At 38.4% G+C, this 19,947-nt stretch overlaps 1 protein-coding gene across 2 annotated transcripts in view; it reads right to left on the bottom strand.

Annotated features, from left to right (window-relative positions):
• agap3 (ArfGAP with GTPase domain, ankyrin repeat and PH domain 3) overlaps nucleotides 1-19,947 on the bottom strand; it is a 190,545-nt gene that overhangs the window by 59,708 nt on the left and 110,890 nt on the right. For both annotated transcript variants that reach the window (XM_036138280.1, XM_036138279.1), the window contains exons 10-12: nucleotides 14,549-14,653; nucleotides 11,789-11,960; nucleotides 499-648 (exon numbers count right to left, since the gene is read on the bottom strand). In XM_036138280.1, coding sequence (XP_035994173.1) covers nucleotides 499-648; nucleotides 11,789-11,960; nucleotides 14,549-14,653 — 427 coding nt within the window. The remainder of the gene's footprint in view (nucleotides 1-498; nucleotides 649-11,788; nucleotides 11,961-14,548; nucleotides 14,654-19,947) is intronic.

The following is a 19,947-nucleotide window of genomic DNA, read 5'->3' as shown; positions in this document are numbered from 1 at the left end:
AATGAAATACAGGTTTTCACAATCCTACCAGGAAACTGAGTGGTTGTTATGGGAACTTTTTGCGATGTACTTCTTGGATCCCTTTAATGTTTGTGTTAGCTTCCAAGTTTGTGTGTTTTATTTACCACCACCACTTAGAAAGCATTTAGAATAAGTAGTGAATTTTGGTAGGTTTGAAACAAGTTAGTTAAAATCAAAGCACGTCCTATATGATTTATTCCTATTTCGATTATTTTTTTTCTTTTAACATTAAGATACATTTTTAAAATAAGAAAAAAAAAATATATAAAAAAATTACATTTTGAGGTTTTAAATTAGTCTTAAGGATAATGATTTGAAATAACCTGCAGCCATCCTGTATTGTAGGCTGACCAGGTGGCACGTATCTAATGTAAGAATGTTATTTGTCATTAGAGACATAACTTAGATTAGCTCCTCAAATATTTGAGAATTTGAGGTGATATCTATGTCCTTTTCAAAGTAAGATTGGGTGCTTACGGGCTCCGCTGCTTGTACTGGTGTTGATGGCTTCATTCCACTGGTCAGCACTGGACACAGAGAAGGAGCGCTGGTGCATGCCGTCTTTACTGCCGCCGAACGCTGACCCACCCGCCTGTAAGGAGATGCTGCTGTTGGAGTGAGTTGCACCTGTAGAGAAAGTGACAAAGGCAGGAAAATTAGTCAAATTCCCTGTTACTGGCCTGTCTGTGTTTTTGTCATTGGATTTTCTCACCAGAAACCAACAATGTAAAACTTAGAAATGTACATCCATCAATCTGTCAAGCAGGCTTACATAATCTAAGAAGGCAACACATTTATTATTTTAATACCTTGTCTCTTAATAAGTCATTTAAATCTTACATGTATTTATGTTCTATATGTGCATCTATAAGTGTTTTGTAAAGAAAAGAAAAAAGTGGGATAACATGATTAAGGTACAAAGAGGAAACTGTAATACCCATACGGTCTGTGCATTCTTTATTAATTTTTTTGTCTCAACAAAAAACAGATGAGCACAAATTTAACATTGTTTTATTATATTTTACATTCATTTTTGAGATAGTAAAAGATAAAAAATTCTAAATATTAATACACACAGAAACACATCAGCTTGTGCCAAATATCACTGCCCACAAAGAGTAGAAATGAACGCTGATATGTGTGTTTATTCTATATTTTCTTGGTCATCTTCCTGTATGTATGTAGGTATGTATGTATGTATGTATGTATGTATATATATATATATATATATATATATATATATATATATATATATATATATATATATATATATATATATAGATAGATAGATAAATTTAAATATATCGTGTGTGGCAAAATGAAAATATATGGAACAGAAACTTTGAGGCGTAAAGAGGAAACAGCGCCTTCTACAGTCACAGTGGACTGTGTGTATTATGGTAATTAAAAGGTGATCTTACTTTAATTTTTTATATACACACACAAATAAAATTAAGTCAAATTGAACTATTCCTTCATATTTTTGTCCACACAGAAGAAAACTTCTGCTCATATTTCAAATTCATCATTTAGTATTTTAAAACAAAAATCAAATAACTCATCGTTTTTTTTGTTTTTCATTATGATTCTAAGGAGAATGCCCAATTACAAAAGCATACACAAAACGGTTCAGTTGGTTTGGTTCTAGTTTGAGGAAAAACAATCAAGCTATTATAATTGAAACATTCAAACAGCCTGTAATAAAGGGATATTATACATTTGTTGACAGTTTTTGTTGTTTAAGCTACACTGTAGCAATGCGGCCACGATATTTCTACACATATTTCTATTAACCAACCACACCCATCCCCTTGCGCAGACACAAGCTCACAGAACCCCTTCTCCCTCCGCCTCTGCCTCTAATTAGCCCTTAATTAACAAGATACACTCTGAACGCTAATTATCTTGCTTCATCCCTCTGACTGCCACATCGATCTCCACTGGCGTCAGCGGGCGTTCCCTCCCTAACTTCCAATCAGGCGAGCAGCGGATGCCTGGCTCTCTTTACTAATTCATGGGCAAGGCTGCGCCGTGTGGGGTCATTTCCCTCCTATGTGAACAGTTGCTGCCGACACATCCCAGCTACACTGAGAAATTCATCGACGTTCATCAAGGGCAGTAGGTGCATTTGGATCAACCGTGCCATTGCGTCGTATTTGTTTTGGTGGATAAAATCAGTTTTCCGAAATATATTTTTGGTTTCATGAAAAGGACATGATTGAAGTTCATGCATCCGTCAAAGCTGCACCGCAAAAACAAATAAATCTTCTAAAGCTGAGAGAAAATGAAAATGATTAGAATTCCGGCGCTTTTGTTTTGGGAAACAACACATTTCCCGGATTTTCCTCATCTTACAGGTATGGCACATCAAGTCCCTTGTATCCACTAATTACAAGACAATATCAGTTTTTGATTGAGGTGACAATAACAGAAAATATACTCCGTGGCTCGTGTGTAAAGTAAACTAAGCGGCACGGGTGCTTGTTAGGGTAATATGTCCTACTCATTATCTAGAGTAATAAGTGTATCAAATTCACATAATCATGTCTAATTAGTATCAGTAATTATCTTGTTGGGCCCAGGAATATTAATCTTCAGGTCCCAGAGGGGAGGGAGCAGAATCGCAGCAAGAACGGGAGACAGAGCGAGGGAATCATGCTGAGGAGCACCGACTAAATTAGCATGCTGAAATCAGAGCAGAGGAAGAAGAAGGGGGGTTGGAGGGGGGACTCTGGGAGGAAGAATGAGAAGAAAATCTAGAACTTTGTTTTTAAAAAGTATGAATGAATAAAAAATGTAAAACAAGCCTTCTTTCGCTTGCTATTATCCCTATTTGGCAAAAAAACTAAAAAAAAAAGCTTTGATGAAGATGGCTTTTAAACCTCAGCAACAGGATTTTCTTTCCAGATCTACTAAAGAAATATATGACGTTATGATTGCAAACTAAATAATTTGCCCACTATTAAAGATTTACAAGTTTGAATTAAAAAAAGAGAGTAAAGTTTGATTATTTTAAACTAAAATGAAAAAGAGACAAAAACCATTAGATAACTACAGAGCAACTTACTTACTTAAAATTCAACAATCATGTCTAATTGTCAAATTGGATGCTAATGATTAATGAATTATACATGGCTGTATCCATTAGTCCCCAGAGACCACTCCTGCATAAAGGGGAGGATAATGTAATTACAGCACAGAAATAATCAGCTTGGGGCATTAAAGGAGAACTACATGCACACACGGCTCCATCCAGGTCTGAGTGAAGTGCACTTTACACCAACAACAATGACCATGATCAAACTGAGGTCTAAGGGACATGACTTCATACCGACGCAATCATGTCAGGGGTTGTAACAGTTATTCCCGGGATAGATATAAACGATATATTACTTAATGCTTTAACTCCAAGTTTTTTTTGTCATATTAAACGTTATAAATGCACTAAACTAATTGGGAGCTGTGTCCTGTCAAAGCTCGTTGAATGTCGTAATTAGAACATACTCATGTCATTCCAGTCCCCGACGGCTCAAATCCTCAACAGTTCGGTAACGTAACGTCTGGCTTTAATAATAATAGTATTGATTCATCATGCAAACATCCATTCCTTTATTTCAATCATATGAATTCAAGGAGAAAAGCAAAATAGAAAACCTGTGCATTTAAAATTATGTACACCCTTGCTGCTTTCAAGGATACCGCTTATCAAATCCACTTATTAAAGAATATTTATTTATTTAATGATTTGTTAATCAAGATTTGGACAATACAGTCTCTCTACTGATGAAACGGTGTAAAGTGTATTGCTGCAATACTAAAATATGGGTATGCAGTTACAGGGCTCTGCTTTGTATTATCTGCATGCACAGGATACATAAAGAAAGAAAAACTAATTTTTATATATATTGGCTGAAATCATTGTAATCTCTGTGCTTTTGAAAGCAGAGAATCAAATGAGCGCAGTTTACAACAATATGGCTCTTTTTGACAAAACTGTCATTTGTTTTTATCGTCAGAGCTAAAAAATAAATATGCAAAATTCTCATTTTCAGGCTTTACTAAAAATAAATTTGCAGATTAATAATGAATTACTAACCGATTATTAGGTAGTAAAACTTTGTCCATAAATGATTTTTTATTGGCAATGCTACTTTCTTTTCTTGAAATCTTAAAATACTTTCTAGGTTGTATCATATGTTGATAATATTGCAACAAACTTCTCCTTACGACTGGTGCACACATTTAAATCATTTCCTGCAAACGCTAATGAACTCTTCAAAGTGCAAAATCCCACTGTGGACTGTATTGTCGTGCATATAAAGAGATAACGAAAGCCATATAGTGTCTACTGCAGGCTATCCGGGGCTGGGGTGTTAAGTGGAGGCGATGGATTAGTGGGGAGCAGCTCTGCCTTCCTTCTCATTTCTCTTTAGGCCGGGCCGTCAGTGGGCTGATGAGCCGTGACGAGGCCTGACCCCTCCGTGGAGTTGTTGCCATTATGTACAAGTATTGAGATAATGAAGCATTCATGCTAATGTGGGCCGGGCAACACATCATCTGCAGCAGTGTAATCCACTGCCATCATCAAGACCAGTGCCCGCATGCGATACACCCCCCAACACCCCTCCCCCTATTCCCATTCTGCTGCAGCAGCTAGTTCCCACCACAAACCACTTCAAACATTTGTGTTCACAGTTGTGCATTGGATACTAAAAACAAAGCAACAACAGAAAACAACTACTTTAACCCTTCTATGCGTGGCTAGTTCAAGGGAACTACTTATACAAAGAAAACCTACAGTATCTCGTAGCAGCTAAATCAGCAATGGTAGTGGTAACCGAACAACTGCTATGTACACACCTAGCAGTACCTCTTAGGGGTTTAACAAGATTTCCCTGGAAAGAATTATCTTAATATTAAATGGCATGAATCAGTAAATTTCTTCTACCTTGTAAGGGGTTATCCAGTCATGGTGAAGCAACTGATTTCGCCTGGTGAAGTGAGTATAAGCTATTGTGATCATAAGGCATGAAGTTAAGGACTATAGACTTCGCACCCTGTGGTATCCATGTTAAATGTGAGTTTGTTTTGTCCCTAGCAGTCAGATATTACAGTTTCTCAGTCAGCAATGCAGTAACGAAGCCCCCTGAAGTAGGAATTCAGACTGGGAACAGCGAAGGTTGTCCAGCAACCCCGAAATCCCTATACAATATGGCTGCCTCACATGTATAACGTAGTGTAAGTTGTAGGCATAAACTGTTTAGCAACACTTATAACTGTTTGTACCTCAAGAAATCAGTGGTGCAGTTAGTCTTGTACAAGCTCTATTTGTAACCATGTTATTTTACTGTGCAGACATAGAAAATGGAGATAAATACCTAGTTTAAAGCTTTCTTTGCATATAGCAGCTAGCACCAAAAACAAAAATCAAATCTCGTTAAATTTTTCCAGTTCACAACTAGAAAATGCTCAACTCAGATAAGACATCAATCCCAGATCTGAGCTCTGTCTGTGAATACAAAATGGCGTAGTTCTGGAATTTCGTCTGTTTGAAGTTGGGGAACAAACACTTTTCATCAGGCTGGCTTCCAATGTTCTCTTAGCCAAGGAAGGAGGAACCCTCCGTCACTTTTAAATTGTCTGTGTTGCAGCATTTTAAGAAGTCACATTCTACTGAATTTTCGCACCATTATTATCTTGCACTGCCAACATTGAACTTTTCAAATTAATGCCTTTTTTGCACCACTATGTTTGCACTATAAACATGAAGGAACATTCTTCTGCACATTTTAAAAAAAAACTGTTTTTCTCCTGCACTGTACATTATTATCACTGCTGCACTTTATATTGTAATGTTATTTTATTTCAATTGCAATCTACATTGTCGTAAGCTGTAGACAACGAAATTCCGTTTTATATGCACTCTGTACATACAAAATGACAATAAAGTTTGTTTAAGTCTAAGTCTAAGTAGATAGAAAAATTAAACTGTATCAACTGGAACAAAAGAACGTGCTACGACAACCGTTAGCCGCTAACAGTACTAAACGTAAAACCTGCATCGTAGCTTCCCATCACCGTGAAACAATGTAAATTAGAACCACCTCAGAATGAGACGACGCAATACATTGACTTCTTAAAGCTGGACAGTAACATTCCACACTGCCTACAGGTTCTTTAAAACACAGTTTGTAGAACATGTTAATCTACATAGAAAAATACACAAAAAAATTATAAAAAAGGATTCTAATAAATAATAAATTGCGAAAATCTCATCTTATCTTGTTCTCATGAACCCAAAAATCCATTATCTTTTCATCCAGAGAGCTGGATTCATCGCTGATCAACTAAACGCAATAAGTTAGAAATTACAAATTTTTACTCTGCCTTAACTTAACTTACTCTATTTTATTGCATTGAATCGAACTGTATCCTATTCAGTCGATTTTATAACATACTGAATCAAACTGAATGTTAGTTGATTGGGCTGAAATAAATCGTATCAAATTTAAGTTTGCTGCTTCTACATTTTAAACGTTTCAAATCACTCCCTGGGTATAAGATGCATGAAAACACAAAATGTGATTTGCGAAATGCTTATTGGTGAAAACAAAACAAGATCTTGCTTCTTTATTGTAAACCTAACACACTGCATCATTTTGTGTATCATTACAAGCTGAGCTAACACTTCTGGCCTGACACCTGTAAAGACTTAGGTTGAGTAGAACAACAAGAGTAAATCTGTTGAATGTGAGAAAAAAACTGGGCTGATGACAGAATTAATTAATAAGCTGGTACTTTAACACATTAAACAGTGAAAGGACACATTTCAAAAAAAAAAAAAAAAAATGTATCTTAATGTTAAAAAAAAAGTACCACCTAGAAAAGGCCAGATGTTGCTAAACATATTCTGTTGTAATCTGCTCAGCAGCCGTCTGTTTAAGCACTTTATGAAGTGGAGATAGACTGTGAAGCAGTCAGGGGACGTTAAAACGCAGGAGGTGAGCATCTCTTTCTCTCCCGCAGGATTGATTAGAACCGACTGGGCCCATTAATACTTTGATACAGTGTATCTGTCGCCGGTGACACGGCAGCGCGCGTGTTAACAGCGAGGCTCATATTTAAGACGGTTCCACTCAGCACCCAGCAGAGGGATTAAACCTGGCCGCTCCAGCAAACTCGCGGGTGCATGCGTTCTCAAATTTACTCGGTGTCTTTTCAACCTTTCCTCTTCATCTTTCCATCTCCACCATCCACTCCGCTCCTCCTGCTCTCTGTCGCTATCCCTCTTCTCACAGTGATTATAAAGGTCTTTAGATCTAAGGGATGAATGAATTACCAAAGGCAAAGACAAGGCTTGTGATTTAGACGCTGTGAAAGAAAAATTACCCCTTTGTTCCCTTCATCAATTGCATGTCTAATGAAATCAAAATCCCGATCGCATAATCAGAAGAGGGTCCTCCACCCAGAGACAGACCTGATGTGATTTGTAACCTTTCTCTTCCTAAGTGGAGATTAAGGCAAATCTCCCTCACATTGTTTCCTGCTGCAGAAATGGATAGTCTTTCCAAATAAATTAACATAGTTGGGCTGGGGGAAAAAAACAGAGCATAAAAAAGTGAGAAGACGAGTCCTCGTTGATGCCGTTTTCCCCTCGTCTGGCCTGCTTTCCGTGACTCTCCTCAGTCTAGAGCTCAAGGTTACCAGGTTGTGGGATTAAACAACCTTATTCTAAAGTCCGGAGCTCTGTAAACTCCTAAATCTTCCTGTTTTTGACTAATTAACCCACCAAGCGGAGGCAGCTTTTGGTCGTGGTTAACCGTAACCTGCCTGGCAAGATCTTGCCCTGTGACTTGTCTTTGGCTCTGAACCAAGTCTCGGCAGGTTAGCTTTGGCCTGACTGATGGAAACACTGCTTATTTCACAGCTGATGAGGGAGCCCGCCTCCCTCCGGGGATCACTCCGCTAATTAGTATTAATTACTCTTAATTCTAGCCCTACATCCAGTCTCTGCTTTCCCTTCTATACGCCCGACAGAATCCCTGCAGACTGTGGTGTTTCTGCTCTCTGGGAACACAATCCAGGATGATAAACAGCCAGGTCAGCATCCCAATAACCAAAAAAAATTTTTTTTTCTTCATTTTCATTGCTTAAACATGAACATAATGCTTTAATTCCCTTTTCAGTAATCAGGAGAATTAATAGATATGTCATATGTGGTCATTAAGTCATCATTGAGCATAGTAGTATTATACCTAATTTGCATCAATTTGACTTACACAATGCAGATAATTAACCTGTTGGGAGCCATTTTTATGATTTATCACAGAACAAAGTAAGTTCAGTTACAAAAGCCTAATTGGATTACCATTAGTGATTGTACATGTGATTTCTTTGAGGCAGTGCCTGAAAGAGACATAGGTCCACCTTTAGATGTCATGCTTGTTTCAATTTTACAAGAACAGATCACCAGTGTGACGTGCAATTTAATCTTTCAGCGTGTTTCATTTGAGGGATCTATAAGCAGAAGAAACGTGCTTATGATTTAGTGCAAGTTTCAAGGGAAAGGTTAGATATTCTATTTTATCAACGGAAAGCACAGGATAGACTCTATCACAAGTATTTAACATATATGTACAAACCGCAGCTCTTATCAAGAACAGTAACGAAGGAACAACCTTACAATTTTACCCAACACATTTATGCTTACAGCCTTCCTAACGGTAATCATATAATATCCAGCCGTATGTTTTTAAATAGAGCATATATAGAGGAAAAAAAAACACCCCTCTAACTTACTTATTGCAATGAGATACAGTGAAATGGCCAATAGGCACTTAAGGTGAGAGGGTCCAGGGACAGCTTTGATATTTCACACAATTAAAGATGATAAATGGACTACACTCTATACGTTGCATTCGCCCACCCTCTTAAATGTGGCTGCATTCATACGTAGGGTTGATGGAGAACTCGGAGTTTAATCTGAAAGGGAGTTAGATTCAAACCAACAACCCCCTGAGAGCAAGGTGACTAACCTTTCTACTGAGCAACAGCCACTCCGGCATTTATAATAGCAAAATTTTTTTATCATTTTTGATTTTCAAAAAATTTAAAAGAAAAAAATGTAGAAACTTAGGGCAGTTGTGTGCAAGCATTGTTTTGATAAGCAACGTTTTTTCTCCACAGTCAGCAGGTGGTCAAAAGCTTTTAGTGCTAAAATAAGAAGACAGAAATGCAGCAAGCTGTTTTCCAACTACAAGGCGTCTTTTTGGATTTTTTTTTTCCGGATATGCAGTAATAATGCCTATTGTTGCGATAACAATGGAAGTAGCATTAAATTACCTAATAATTAAAAGACATTAATGTCCTGCTGCTTTAGGTTCATAGCAAAGATAGACCCCAGATAATGACTAGTGTACCGTATTTTCTGGACTATAAGGAGCACCTAAAAGCCTTTAATTTACTCAAAGAACGACAATGCGCCTTATTATCTAGAGCGCCTTAGATATGCATTCATTCTAGTTGTGCTTACTGACCTTGATTCGATTTTGTGTGGTACACAGCGCTCACAACGCTTTGTCAAAATGTTTTAGTATGACTCTGGTAAACTACAAAGCAGCAACGCTTGCAGCATTACGGCTACCGTAGTCAGGCGCATCGCAGGGTAATACATGATAAACTCAGATAAAGATGAAGATTTTGAGGGATTTGTAGATGAGGAATGAGCTGAAAAAGTGAGTGTATTGTGTTATATTTTACGCGTTATAACTCAACAATTTTGAGAGTTTAATATATTGTAATGGTAACGGACTTTTTTTTTTTTTTACATGTTACAACTGAACCAGGTTGAGAGTTATTGTGAACGTGTTTAATAAAGTTTGACTGACTTATTTGACTGTTTTGTTTCATTTAGTGCAGCCAATAATCCGGTGCGCTTTATGTATGAAAGAAGTTTGAAAATAGACCATTCACTGACAGTGTGCCTTATAATCCAGTGCGCCCCTACAGTGTATCAAATACAGTATTCAGTTAATGAAAAAAAAATAATTTCCATTAATTATTTCCATCTCAACAGCAACGTTTTACCTAAAATTTTGCTTCTGGCCCATGTTTCCTGTTATGGCATTTATATAATAATAATAATAATAATAATAATAATAATAATAATAATAATAATAATAATAATAATAATATACTGAAAATGTTGCTTCTGGCCCATGTTTCCTGTTATGGCATTTAAAAACCTGGAGAAATTATCGCATTACCGACATTTTAGCTTCTCAAAACGTTTGCCATTGCCCAAAACAATTATTTGGTCACACAAATATATTACAAGCATGGAGTCTGTACGTATAGTGCCTAAACACCAAGCCATAACTTTTGTGTTATATGCATACTTTATGTCAGCATTGACTTGCATCTTAGGCCAATAAATATTTCCAGTGTTAAGAGTTCGAAAAAGGTCTATACACAAACCCTGCCACAGTAATCCCAAGTATAGCGCTTTTTCTGGCGTGGGGTTAACAGGCACAAAGTAAAACAATCAGAGAAACTGCGGACGTGATGTAAAAAAGCCACAATCAGACTTCCGCTGTCGACATTGCACAATATAATTCAACATGGCGAGCCGTGGTTAAGCGTAGACTACTGTGAATGATTTTAAAACAGAAGAAAGCTAACTAGCAAACGAACGCTCCGTAGTGGCGGCCATCTTGTTTGTTTTAGCTGAGGGATTCTCAGGCGCTGCATGTTACTCAACATAATATAAAGCCCGCCCACGGCTGTGATTGGTCGGCATCAGGAAAGAGGGCTCTATGGGAGCTGTTCCAGACTCTGTTCGCTGTATAGCAAAGCAAAAGTCTGAAACTAAGTAAAGTGAAATTGAGTCTGGCTGGCTAGGCTAAGTTTAGACACTAGAAAACACAAGGGTGCAGGTCTAAGGGCTATTAACACAGTAGCTATGTTTACATGGACATAAGTAATCGGAATAAAAATGCATACTGTAAACACGCTAATAAAATTTTGTGATCGGATTAAGCTCAATGAGAATTGAACTGTATTCTGAATGACACTGGTAGTTTATGCCGATCCTTAATCCGAACAGCGTCCATCTGAACACTTGCTCCGATCATGTCATGTCAAACAGCCCTGACTGCGCATGTGTGCCCTATGTCTCTCATCCTGCAACGCAGGAAGACCAACAGCATGTGCTGCTGAAGCCTGGGAGTCTATTAGGCAGAGCAGTAACATCTCAACCGCTCTTAGAACCCGGCACGGGTTCATTCCTGAAGTTCAGATGACATACCAAACACACTTCCGCGTTTGTTTTTATATGATTTTTCCATGACATTAAAAAAAAACTGTCTGATCAATCTGATCAAGGAATTTTGTGCATGTAAACATAGCTACCAAAAGGTTTAGATGTGCTTTTTGTGTGCTTTAGAATGAAACGTCTATGAAACATTTGCAAAAATCATTATCTTTTTATGTATAGATCAGTTGATATCTTTTTTTTTTTACTGAAGCAACATAATTATCCATCCATCCATCCATTTTCCAAACCGCTTATCCCTCATGATTAATGTTATAAAATTCTTAATCCTTAATCCCCCTTTAAATGATCTGTAAGAGTTATAAACTGTTTTTGACTGATGAATCCATTCCAATTGGAAAACATAAAATAATGCCTCTGACATTCACTGCTACATAAACACAGTAATACACAACAGTCTGGCATCCAGACTTCTAATGCAGCACGGACTCTAACCTGTGTTTCCTACGCCGAGTTGCAGGGCGCTGCGGTCCTTCGTTAGTCCATTGGTTTTGGGGCTAGCACTGGGCGCCACGGTGGCCACGGCTCTGGGAGGTCGCTTCCCCGGCACCTTCACTGTCGTCCTCAGCAAATCAATCTCCTTTCCATGCACATTCTGCATGTAGTCCTACGGACGTGCAGAAAAAAACATGACAAGAATAAGCCAACATTTTCATTGTTGAGATACCTGATTACACACAGTGGACCTCGAAAAAACGCTAGATTTGCGTGAAGATATGCCTGAAGAAAAACAAATTAAAAGGCTATTCAGTTTCCATCCCCATTATTCACAACCCACCTTAGACCCTGCACTACGGCTGTGTGATGGTGGAAAAATGATAGTAAAGCCATTATGCATCACCTGTGCCCACGCTGCTTCTCTAAATAGCAAGATATTGGGCTTAATGAATGCAGACTGTCTGGTACTTTTTTCTTTCTTTTTTTTTCAATTTGCCCATTTGATTTGGTTTAAAGTGAGTACTTCCCAAATGTGGGAAGCCAAGGTGAAAATCATCAGGCTCAGCAGAAAGAAAAAAAAAACCCAGAAAGAGGCGAGCTCGGCCTTTGCCGTCCCCCCAACGGCTCCTCTGCTTTATTACCGTGTCATAAAGCACTCATTTCTTTCCCAAGCCTCCTCGCTAATTACCCAGTGAGCGCTCTCATTTCATTTTATTGCTGGAATTAACAGCCAGATCGAAGCGTGCAAAGCTATTAAGATGTGTGATTAAGCCACATTCAATTAGTTTCTACAAACAATTTAATTGATGTAGCAGATAGAATTAACAGAAGGTGATTGTGTAGATGGCTTGGCTGACTGCGAAATTAAAGGTTCCCCTCTTCCACTCTCTGGCTGCCTCCCCTCCTTTTTCCCCCTTTTTTCCTACTCCTTCTCTGCTCTGCTGCTCAGAACGGGTTGGAGCCGTTACCCTGTTAATGTAACTGTCTGCCTTATTTCACCTTCCCCTGTAAGTCAACAGATTCATAGATTCATAGATTGCCCTGGTGACCCGTAATAGCTGTAATGATCAAGAGATAGCCTGTTCAGTCAATTACATACATCAGCGTAGCCCCGGCACTGCTACGCTTTAACTGCCTGTAAATTAAACCACTAACACACTGTCAGAGGAACAAGGCCACACACACGGTTCACGTCTAACTGCTGGACGGGTTTTTTGAAGTTTGGCCTGTCTCATTAGACGCAAAAATGCTGCCTGTGTCTTTCATTTCATGAGGGGGGGCAAATGATCTAAACACTTCAATCGTGGGACTGGAGGAATCACAGGTTGACAGGAGGGGGTGCAGCGGGCCAGGGGGTTGGGGGGTGGGGGGGGCATCTCTAAACGCAGCACAGGGCTCCTAAGCTGTCTGCTGCCAGCCAGCCGAGTGTTTAAGAGGTATTAGCGGCCCAGCGGGATTCTGACAAAGATGGATGTGGGAAGCTGGTCAGGCTCCGCTGCCATGCGGTGAGAACCATTATAAATAAAAGCCAGCGTGGAGTCCAGGCGAGGCATGTCTCCATTAGCCGGTAACATGGATGGGCAGCACAGGGAAAGCTGAGATGACCGCAAAACACACCCTGTTGTTTTTTTTTTTTTTATGCTACGTTTAAAGTCAAGAGGCTCTTCAACAGGCCTACTTGATAAAGCGCCTTGCCCAAAGTGTTCCTTTGACCATCTCCGTATTATGTCCCATTGCAACACAAACTTCTACGTGTTGTATCGGTATTCTATGTCACTAACACGATGTAGTGTAAAGTGGGGGAACTGAATAAAGTGACAGCTTTCAAATTTTTCACTGACGAAAGTCTAAAAGAGTGTAGCATGCGTTTGTATTCAGCCCCCTGAGCCAATATTTGATACCACCACCTTTTGCTGACAACTAAAGCTGGTAGTCCTCCACCAGCTTTGCACATTTAAAGACCAAAATATTGCCTTTGCGAAGAAACTTAAGATATAGTTCTCAAGTCTTGCCACAAATTCCCAACCAGATTTAGGTCTGGACTTTGACTGAGCCGTTCTAATATAACAATGTGCTTTGATCGGAGCCGTTTCTTTGCAGCTCTGGCTGTATGTTTGGGGGTTGCTGTCCTGCTGGAAGGTGAGCCTTTGACCAGTTCTCGAGTCTTCTGCAGCCTTAAGCAGCATTTTCATCAGGACTGCCCTGCATTCAGCTTCACCCATCCACACGTTTGACTCTGATTAGTTTTGTTTCACTGTCTTTGATGAAGAAAAACATTCCCACAGCATCATGCTTCCATGTGGAGATACTCCATTCAGGGCAATGTAAAGTTTTAGCTTTTCATGACAATGTGTTTTGCTGCATTGACAGCCTATATGCTGTCCGTTTTTGGATGTTGAATTAAAAAGGGCTCTCTGAGATGCTTAAAGCTTTTTATATTATTTTTTTCTATCCTAGCATTTATTAAAAGTTCAAAACAATGCATCATTTTTAAACCCACCGTTCTGTATGTTTGTTTGTGGCTATATGACAAAAAGTTCAAGGGGTATGAATACTTTTGCGAGGCCCTGTAACACGGGAATGTACCAGTAATCCCTTACAATATTACAGCAATATTACATTAAAAATTGTGCCAAGAAGCAGCGCATAGAGACCCAAAGCAGCGGATGAGCATACGACACAGCATAGCAATACAACCATAATTCACGCTGGAAAAAGAACAGCAGAAGGGAAGGACGGGCGGAGTGTGAAACTCACATGTAAGCTGGGGTGGTAAGTGAGGACGCCATTATCGCACAGTGTGACATATTTCTTTTTCCACTCCTTGTTGAGGGATTTGCCACTTCGCTTCAGAAGGATTCCCTGTAAGAGAGAGTGCACCACGGTGAGCATATGCTCTTCTGAAAGCAGCATGGTTGATGATATCAGCCATTATGGATGTTAAATACCATAAAACTGTTTTATTATTGTGGTTACAGATTTGCCACGGCGCTCATGTGAAGACTTATCTTTGTTGGCAAGGGCAGGGAAAATGGCAGTTTAGCAGGCTAATTGGAAGCTACTGTATCTCCAAGCATAAGAAATACTGGCAAATATTCACCTATTTGTTTCTGTTCTGGTGCATTCTGATGGATGGTATATATATCTATCTGTATATATAGATAGATAGATATCTATCTATATATACTGTTGCTTAAACCTCATAACATTTTGACCTTGCAAAGTTTTATTGGCTCAAAGCCCATTCAAAACCAGAGTCAATCCAATTTGCCAGACCTCCTCCCTTCATTCATACACATTACACGTTGAACTCCAGAAGACCCCAAAATCCCGGGATTAGAGAGTGTGATCTCCCTTCTTCAAAGCCCACTCGCCCCTTATTCTTTTCTACTTTATCTTTTGGGGGGGCGCTTTTAGAGCCTTGGATGGTTTCCTTATCTGCAGAGTAAATCCACTGGTAAACAATGCAGTTCCTCTGCAGGAGGTGACCAAACGCTGCTGAGTGCAAGGGCCAGGAGGCTCTCTGGGGTTAAATAGTGAGGAGGGGCCCGCTTAATTAGGGGATTAAGCGGGGCAGCGTTTGTGCTTTTACAGCCCTTCCCCATGTGAGTGTGTGTGGGGGTGTGTATGGGAGCTAAAAAGGGGGAGGATGTAATGTTTTTGCTAGTCAGTTTCATGCTGCAGCCTTTAATCCTGATTAACACATCAGGAAGAGGTGACCCTCGGCGACCTGGGCACCAGGCTGTTTGCTGACAATCATCCTAATCCGAACCCTGAGTCATATGAGAGGGGGAGGCCCGTTCTGACACCTGGCCTGTGTGCTGGAACCAGAGTGCAGGCTTCAGGTCTTATCAGAGTTTCTTGCAATTGATATTTTTACTCCCCCCATTTTTTGGGAAACACTGTTGAAAAACAACAGATGCAGCATCTTTCTGTTTACTTTCAAGCCTTTGCAAGATAGATGTTAAGTGGAAAACATTTTTTATGGAGAAGAAGCAACCGATCAGTTGGCAAAAATGTTTTGGATGGGGGTATTGTTCCTTTTTTTTCCCAGAAGGGAAAAAAAAATTCAAGAACGATATTTTGTGTTATTTAGTCATGCTACTTATATTGAATATTTGTAAACAGCTGATTAAAAATATTTAGAATCTTATTTAGATTTTTTTTTCTTTGTGTGCTAATATAACCTGATCACACAAGCATAACCCCCTCTGCATGAACTAATTAGCAATTTATCCCAAATTTTACTTTCTAAGATAGGCTTAACAAACCGTGCTGCAAACATGAGAAATGAAGCAGCACTTCAAATCCCGGTCCAAAATATGTAAATAATAAAACACAGACACGTATATATGTCTGATATGATTTAAATTGATAACCGTCAATTTCAATAATAATGGTCAATTAAAAATAGTAAATAATACCAAATTATAAATAAAACATTTGAAGCAATAGTATTATATTGTGCCATAATAATATATGCAATTAGTAAACATAGGAGTAGAGTTAAAGTCTGTACATCTGTTGTCCTTGTTGAGGAAATGTATACATGTGAATGCTAAGAGGTGTAAATATAATTTACACATTTACACTTAGAAAAAAACCTCCTGCTACACCATTACAATTCTGTAACAGATCTGTGCGTAATTCGTACCCAGTGGCTGTGGTTAACCGTTTCATTACTACCGATACTTTGGGGATTTTTAGGAAGAAATATGGTGTCCTCTGATCGATAACTTGCTGACTGCTGGAGCTCTTCTCCATTCAATCAATAAAAGAGAAGCAAACACTTTTTAAATGGCTCTCTAATCATACAGGGTAAATGATCCAGAGAAGTGGCCTCTGGCAACTTCATAATGCATGTTTTACAAGCAAATATGTTGCTCATCTTGTGGCCTTACTGAGGCATACACAAATCTATACACGCAATCAGACTGAAGCTTTATATTATTTGTCAGAGCTGTGATGTGGATCAATAATGAGGTGAGAGAATTCTGTGAAAATCGACTTCTATATTTTTTATTAGGAATACAGGTGCATTTAAACAGCTAAAAACTGTAATTGAAAGGTGAATTTACAATAATAATTCAGTTCCAAAACTAGAACTTGCAGAGGCGTAAATGTTTTTTTTTTTTATTTCATTTGTTTTTTGCCTAGTAGCTGACGAAAACCCAAAATGTTGAATCTCTGAAATTTTGATTACATAAGAAAAACAGAAATGTTATATTTTCCCCATTTAATGAAATATACAGTTATGGGGACCCTTGCTGACTAAATTGCTCCCTGTTGGGTGAGTCAGCGACATCCTGAGCTGTACTCGAGCATATTAACGGAAAGTTGAGTGGAAGGAAAAAATACATAAGCGACAGAGGTAACAACAGGCTTGACAGGGTCTGTAAAGCAAAACCGTTTGAGGACTTTCTCCTGACCAGAGAAAATGTGAAAAGCATCTTAATTGACCCGGACCCGACATTGCAGACAAGCGAAGAACTGCTATCGAAATAGCCTGGGCTTCCTTTACACCTCAGCAGAGCTATAGGCCAATTACCTCCATACCAGATTGGAATGATGCAGTGATTCAGTGAACGGGAGGAAGACCTATATTTTGATTTCAATGACCCTACATTTCTGTGATAAAATGTTGTTCTTTATTGGGCTTATGTAATATTCTGAATGTATTTTCAAAATGAATGCTTTAAATAGATCACTCAATGTGTAATGAACCTAGAGACTTTGATTTTTCACTTTTAGAATTAAATTACTGATTCATGTTTACTCGGATGCACTTGTATTATAAGATAAGGGCAATTTATTTATTATGATTTGATGGTTTGTTTCAATAGATAAGAGGATAATCATTTTGGGGGAATACAGTGTGTGTTAGTCTGACTTGAGCTAGGTATAAGCACACCTACTGTGCTTCCCCTTCAAAGTCGCACACACACACACACACACACACACACACACAAAAACACAAAAGATGAGTGTGTTTACAAGCCTGTAGGTCATGTACGAAGCAGGCAAAAGCATCTGATGCGCTCTCTCCGTGACCACACGATTGTCATATCTACCCAAAAGAGACAGCGTCACAGTCTCCTTTTGTTGGAGGAGCAGGAGAAAAGCGGCATCCTGCCACCGCGGCTAACTGATAGGTTGGCTCTTTGTGACACACCAGGAGCGAAGGGGGGGGGGGAAATAAGTGTGTGTTGTGTTGGGATAGGGGGGTATAGAGGGGGGTCTGTGAGCAAGAATGCCACTGATGGAAGCTCCTCAGCAGTGACTGCATTGTTATCCTTGCTCACTTTTTATACACTGGAAGGAGGAGTTGAGGGGTGGGCTGTAATTTGGCCTGATAGGGTGAGGGGGCACTGGCAATTAAGCTCACATTGTTGCTTTGATCCTCCTGATTGCGCATTTGACCGGTCTGGTGATTAAACTGAAGCCAAACTGTGTGCATCACCAAAAAAAAAGAAGAACACTCTAGATAAAGACTAAGTGTTATTTTTTTTTCATTTCCACGTCAAAACTAGCCATTACAAAGACATCAGTCTTGGAAAATGTAGTGAGTAAGATTGACAACATTTATAGTAAATAATACAAAAGGCGAGGAATCAGTTTAACCTGAAAACTAAATTCATATAAACTGAACGGATCTACCAAAAAAAGTGTGCTTTACCGAAACCAAATGGAAATGTAAAGCTTAAAAAGTGTCCACCAATGAAGCATGCCCCCACTTTGCTCCTTTGTGAGATACTTCTCACATTTTTTAAAGCAGAACAAGCTGAACAATGGCATTAAACATCCCTGTACTACAAAATAAACTGAACTTTTTTAATGCATTTTTAAGCATCACAAGACGTTTTATCTATGATGAGAAAAATTAACCACCACCACAAATTTTCCATCGAACAGATTTGGTATCTATAATAAATACAAAGGGATGTTTCGCATTGAGCACGAGCAGCTTTGAAATCCTCAACCTGCTATTATTTCTGCTGGAAAGAAGCCTCGGCAATTTTCTTCCAAAGGGAATGAGGAGGTCTGGCTCAAAAGGAGAAGGACATTATCCTCTATCATCTGCAGGTAAAGAGGATAATACAGGGCTACTGACCCGCTTTGAAAGGCCCTCATATAATCACGAGTGATTACTAATCAATGTGTCCTTTACTTCTGCTCAGGTTACCGTTGTATACCTTCTCCAATGATTCGGACTGCTTTAAAACTGCGACACGTAAACCCATTTAAGAAATTTAGAGAGGGAATTATTAAGAGAAGCAAGTTAATTAAATATAATAAATCGAAGGAAACAAAAAAAATATCAGGTACGTTCTTGTTAGAGAATTAAAAAAAATCTGTTTTTCTACCTAAAAAATGTTTTACACCATAGTTTATCTGTGAATTTTTAAAGCCAAAAAAAAAAGTGTCTTTTATTATTATCTAGTCTATATATTTATCCGATTACAGCTGTCCAGTCCGATTATATGGATGTCCGCGAATGATCTTCACTGCAGTATTTTTTTTTTTACTAAATTTGAAGCAGTCCAAGCAAATATTTTGCTTTGAATTAATATTCTTTTTTTTTCTTCATTATTAAAGCGACAACTACTGAAATCAAAGTTTAATCACAAGATTTAGACATTTGAAACATTTAGAAATCTTTTGAAATTTTGATGGAACTTACAAAAACTGAAATTTATAAAATTTATACCAGATTTATTATTTTTGTGGCTAGAATAATTTTGATGTAATAACAGTACCTCTAAACACTTCTAAAATAGCCTTGTCTTATTGCTTTAGGCTAATTTTTAAACAACAAACCAGATGTACCTAAAACTAAACATGAGTTTATACTAGTTTTAACAATGCAATATTAATTGATTATAGATAAACTAAGTGAGAATTTTAAGCTAATATGCCTTATAAGCATCTCTTTATACACAACTGCATAATTGATACAAATAGGAGATACTAAGTCATCTTGTCTGTTATTCTGTGTCGCCATCTAGTGGTTTCATTAACAGTTCAGAATAATTTTCTGTCTTACAATTATCCCATGTGAAACAGAAGAAATATGGTGAGAAAGAAACATTTAAAAAACTATTAAGAGGGAGTAAATTAATGAAATTAGGGAAATTGAATTAAACCAAAATTTTTTT

This window comes from Fundulus heteroclitus, chromosome 6 (genome assembly GCF_011125445.2).
Source record: "Fundulus heteroclitus isolate FHET01 chromosome 6, MU-UCD_Fhet_4.1, whole genome shotgun sequence".
NCBI lineage: Eukaryota > Metazoa > Chordata > Actinopteri > Cyprinodontiformes > Fundulidae > Fundulus > Fundulus heteroclitus.
Note: the sequence above shows the minus strand (reverse complement) of the source record. Positions and strands in the feature narration are given on the sequence as shown.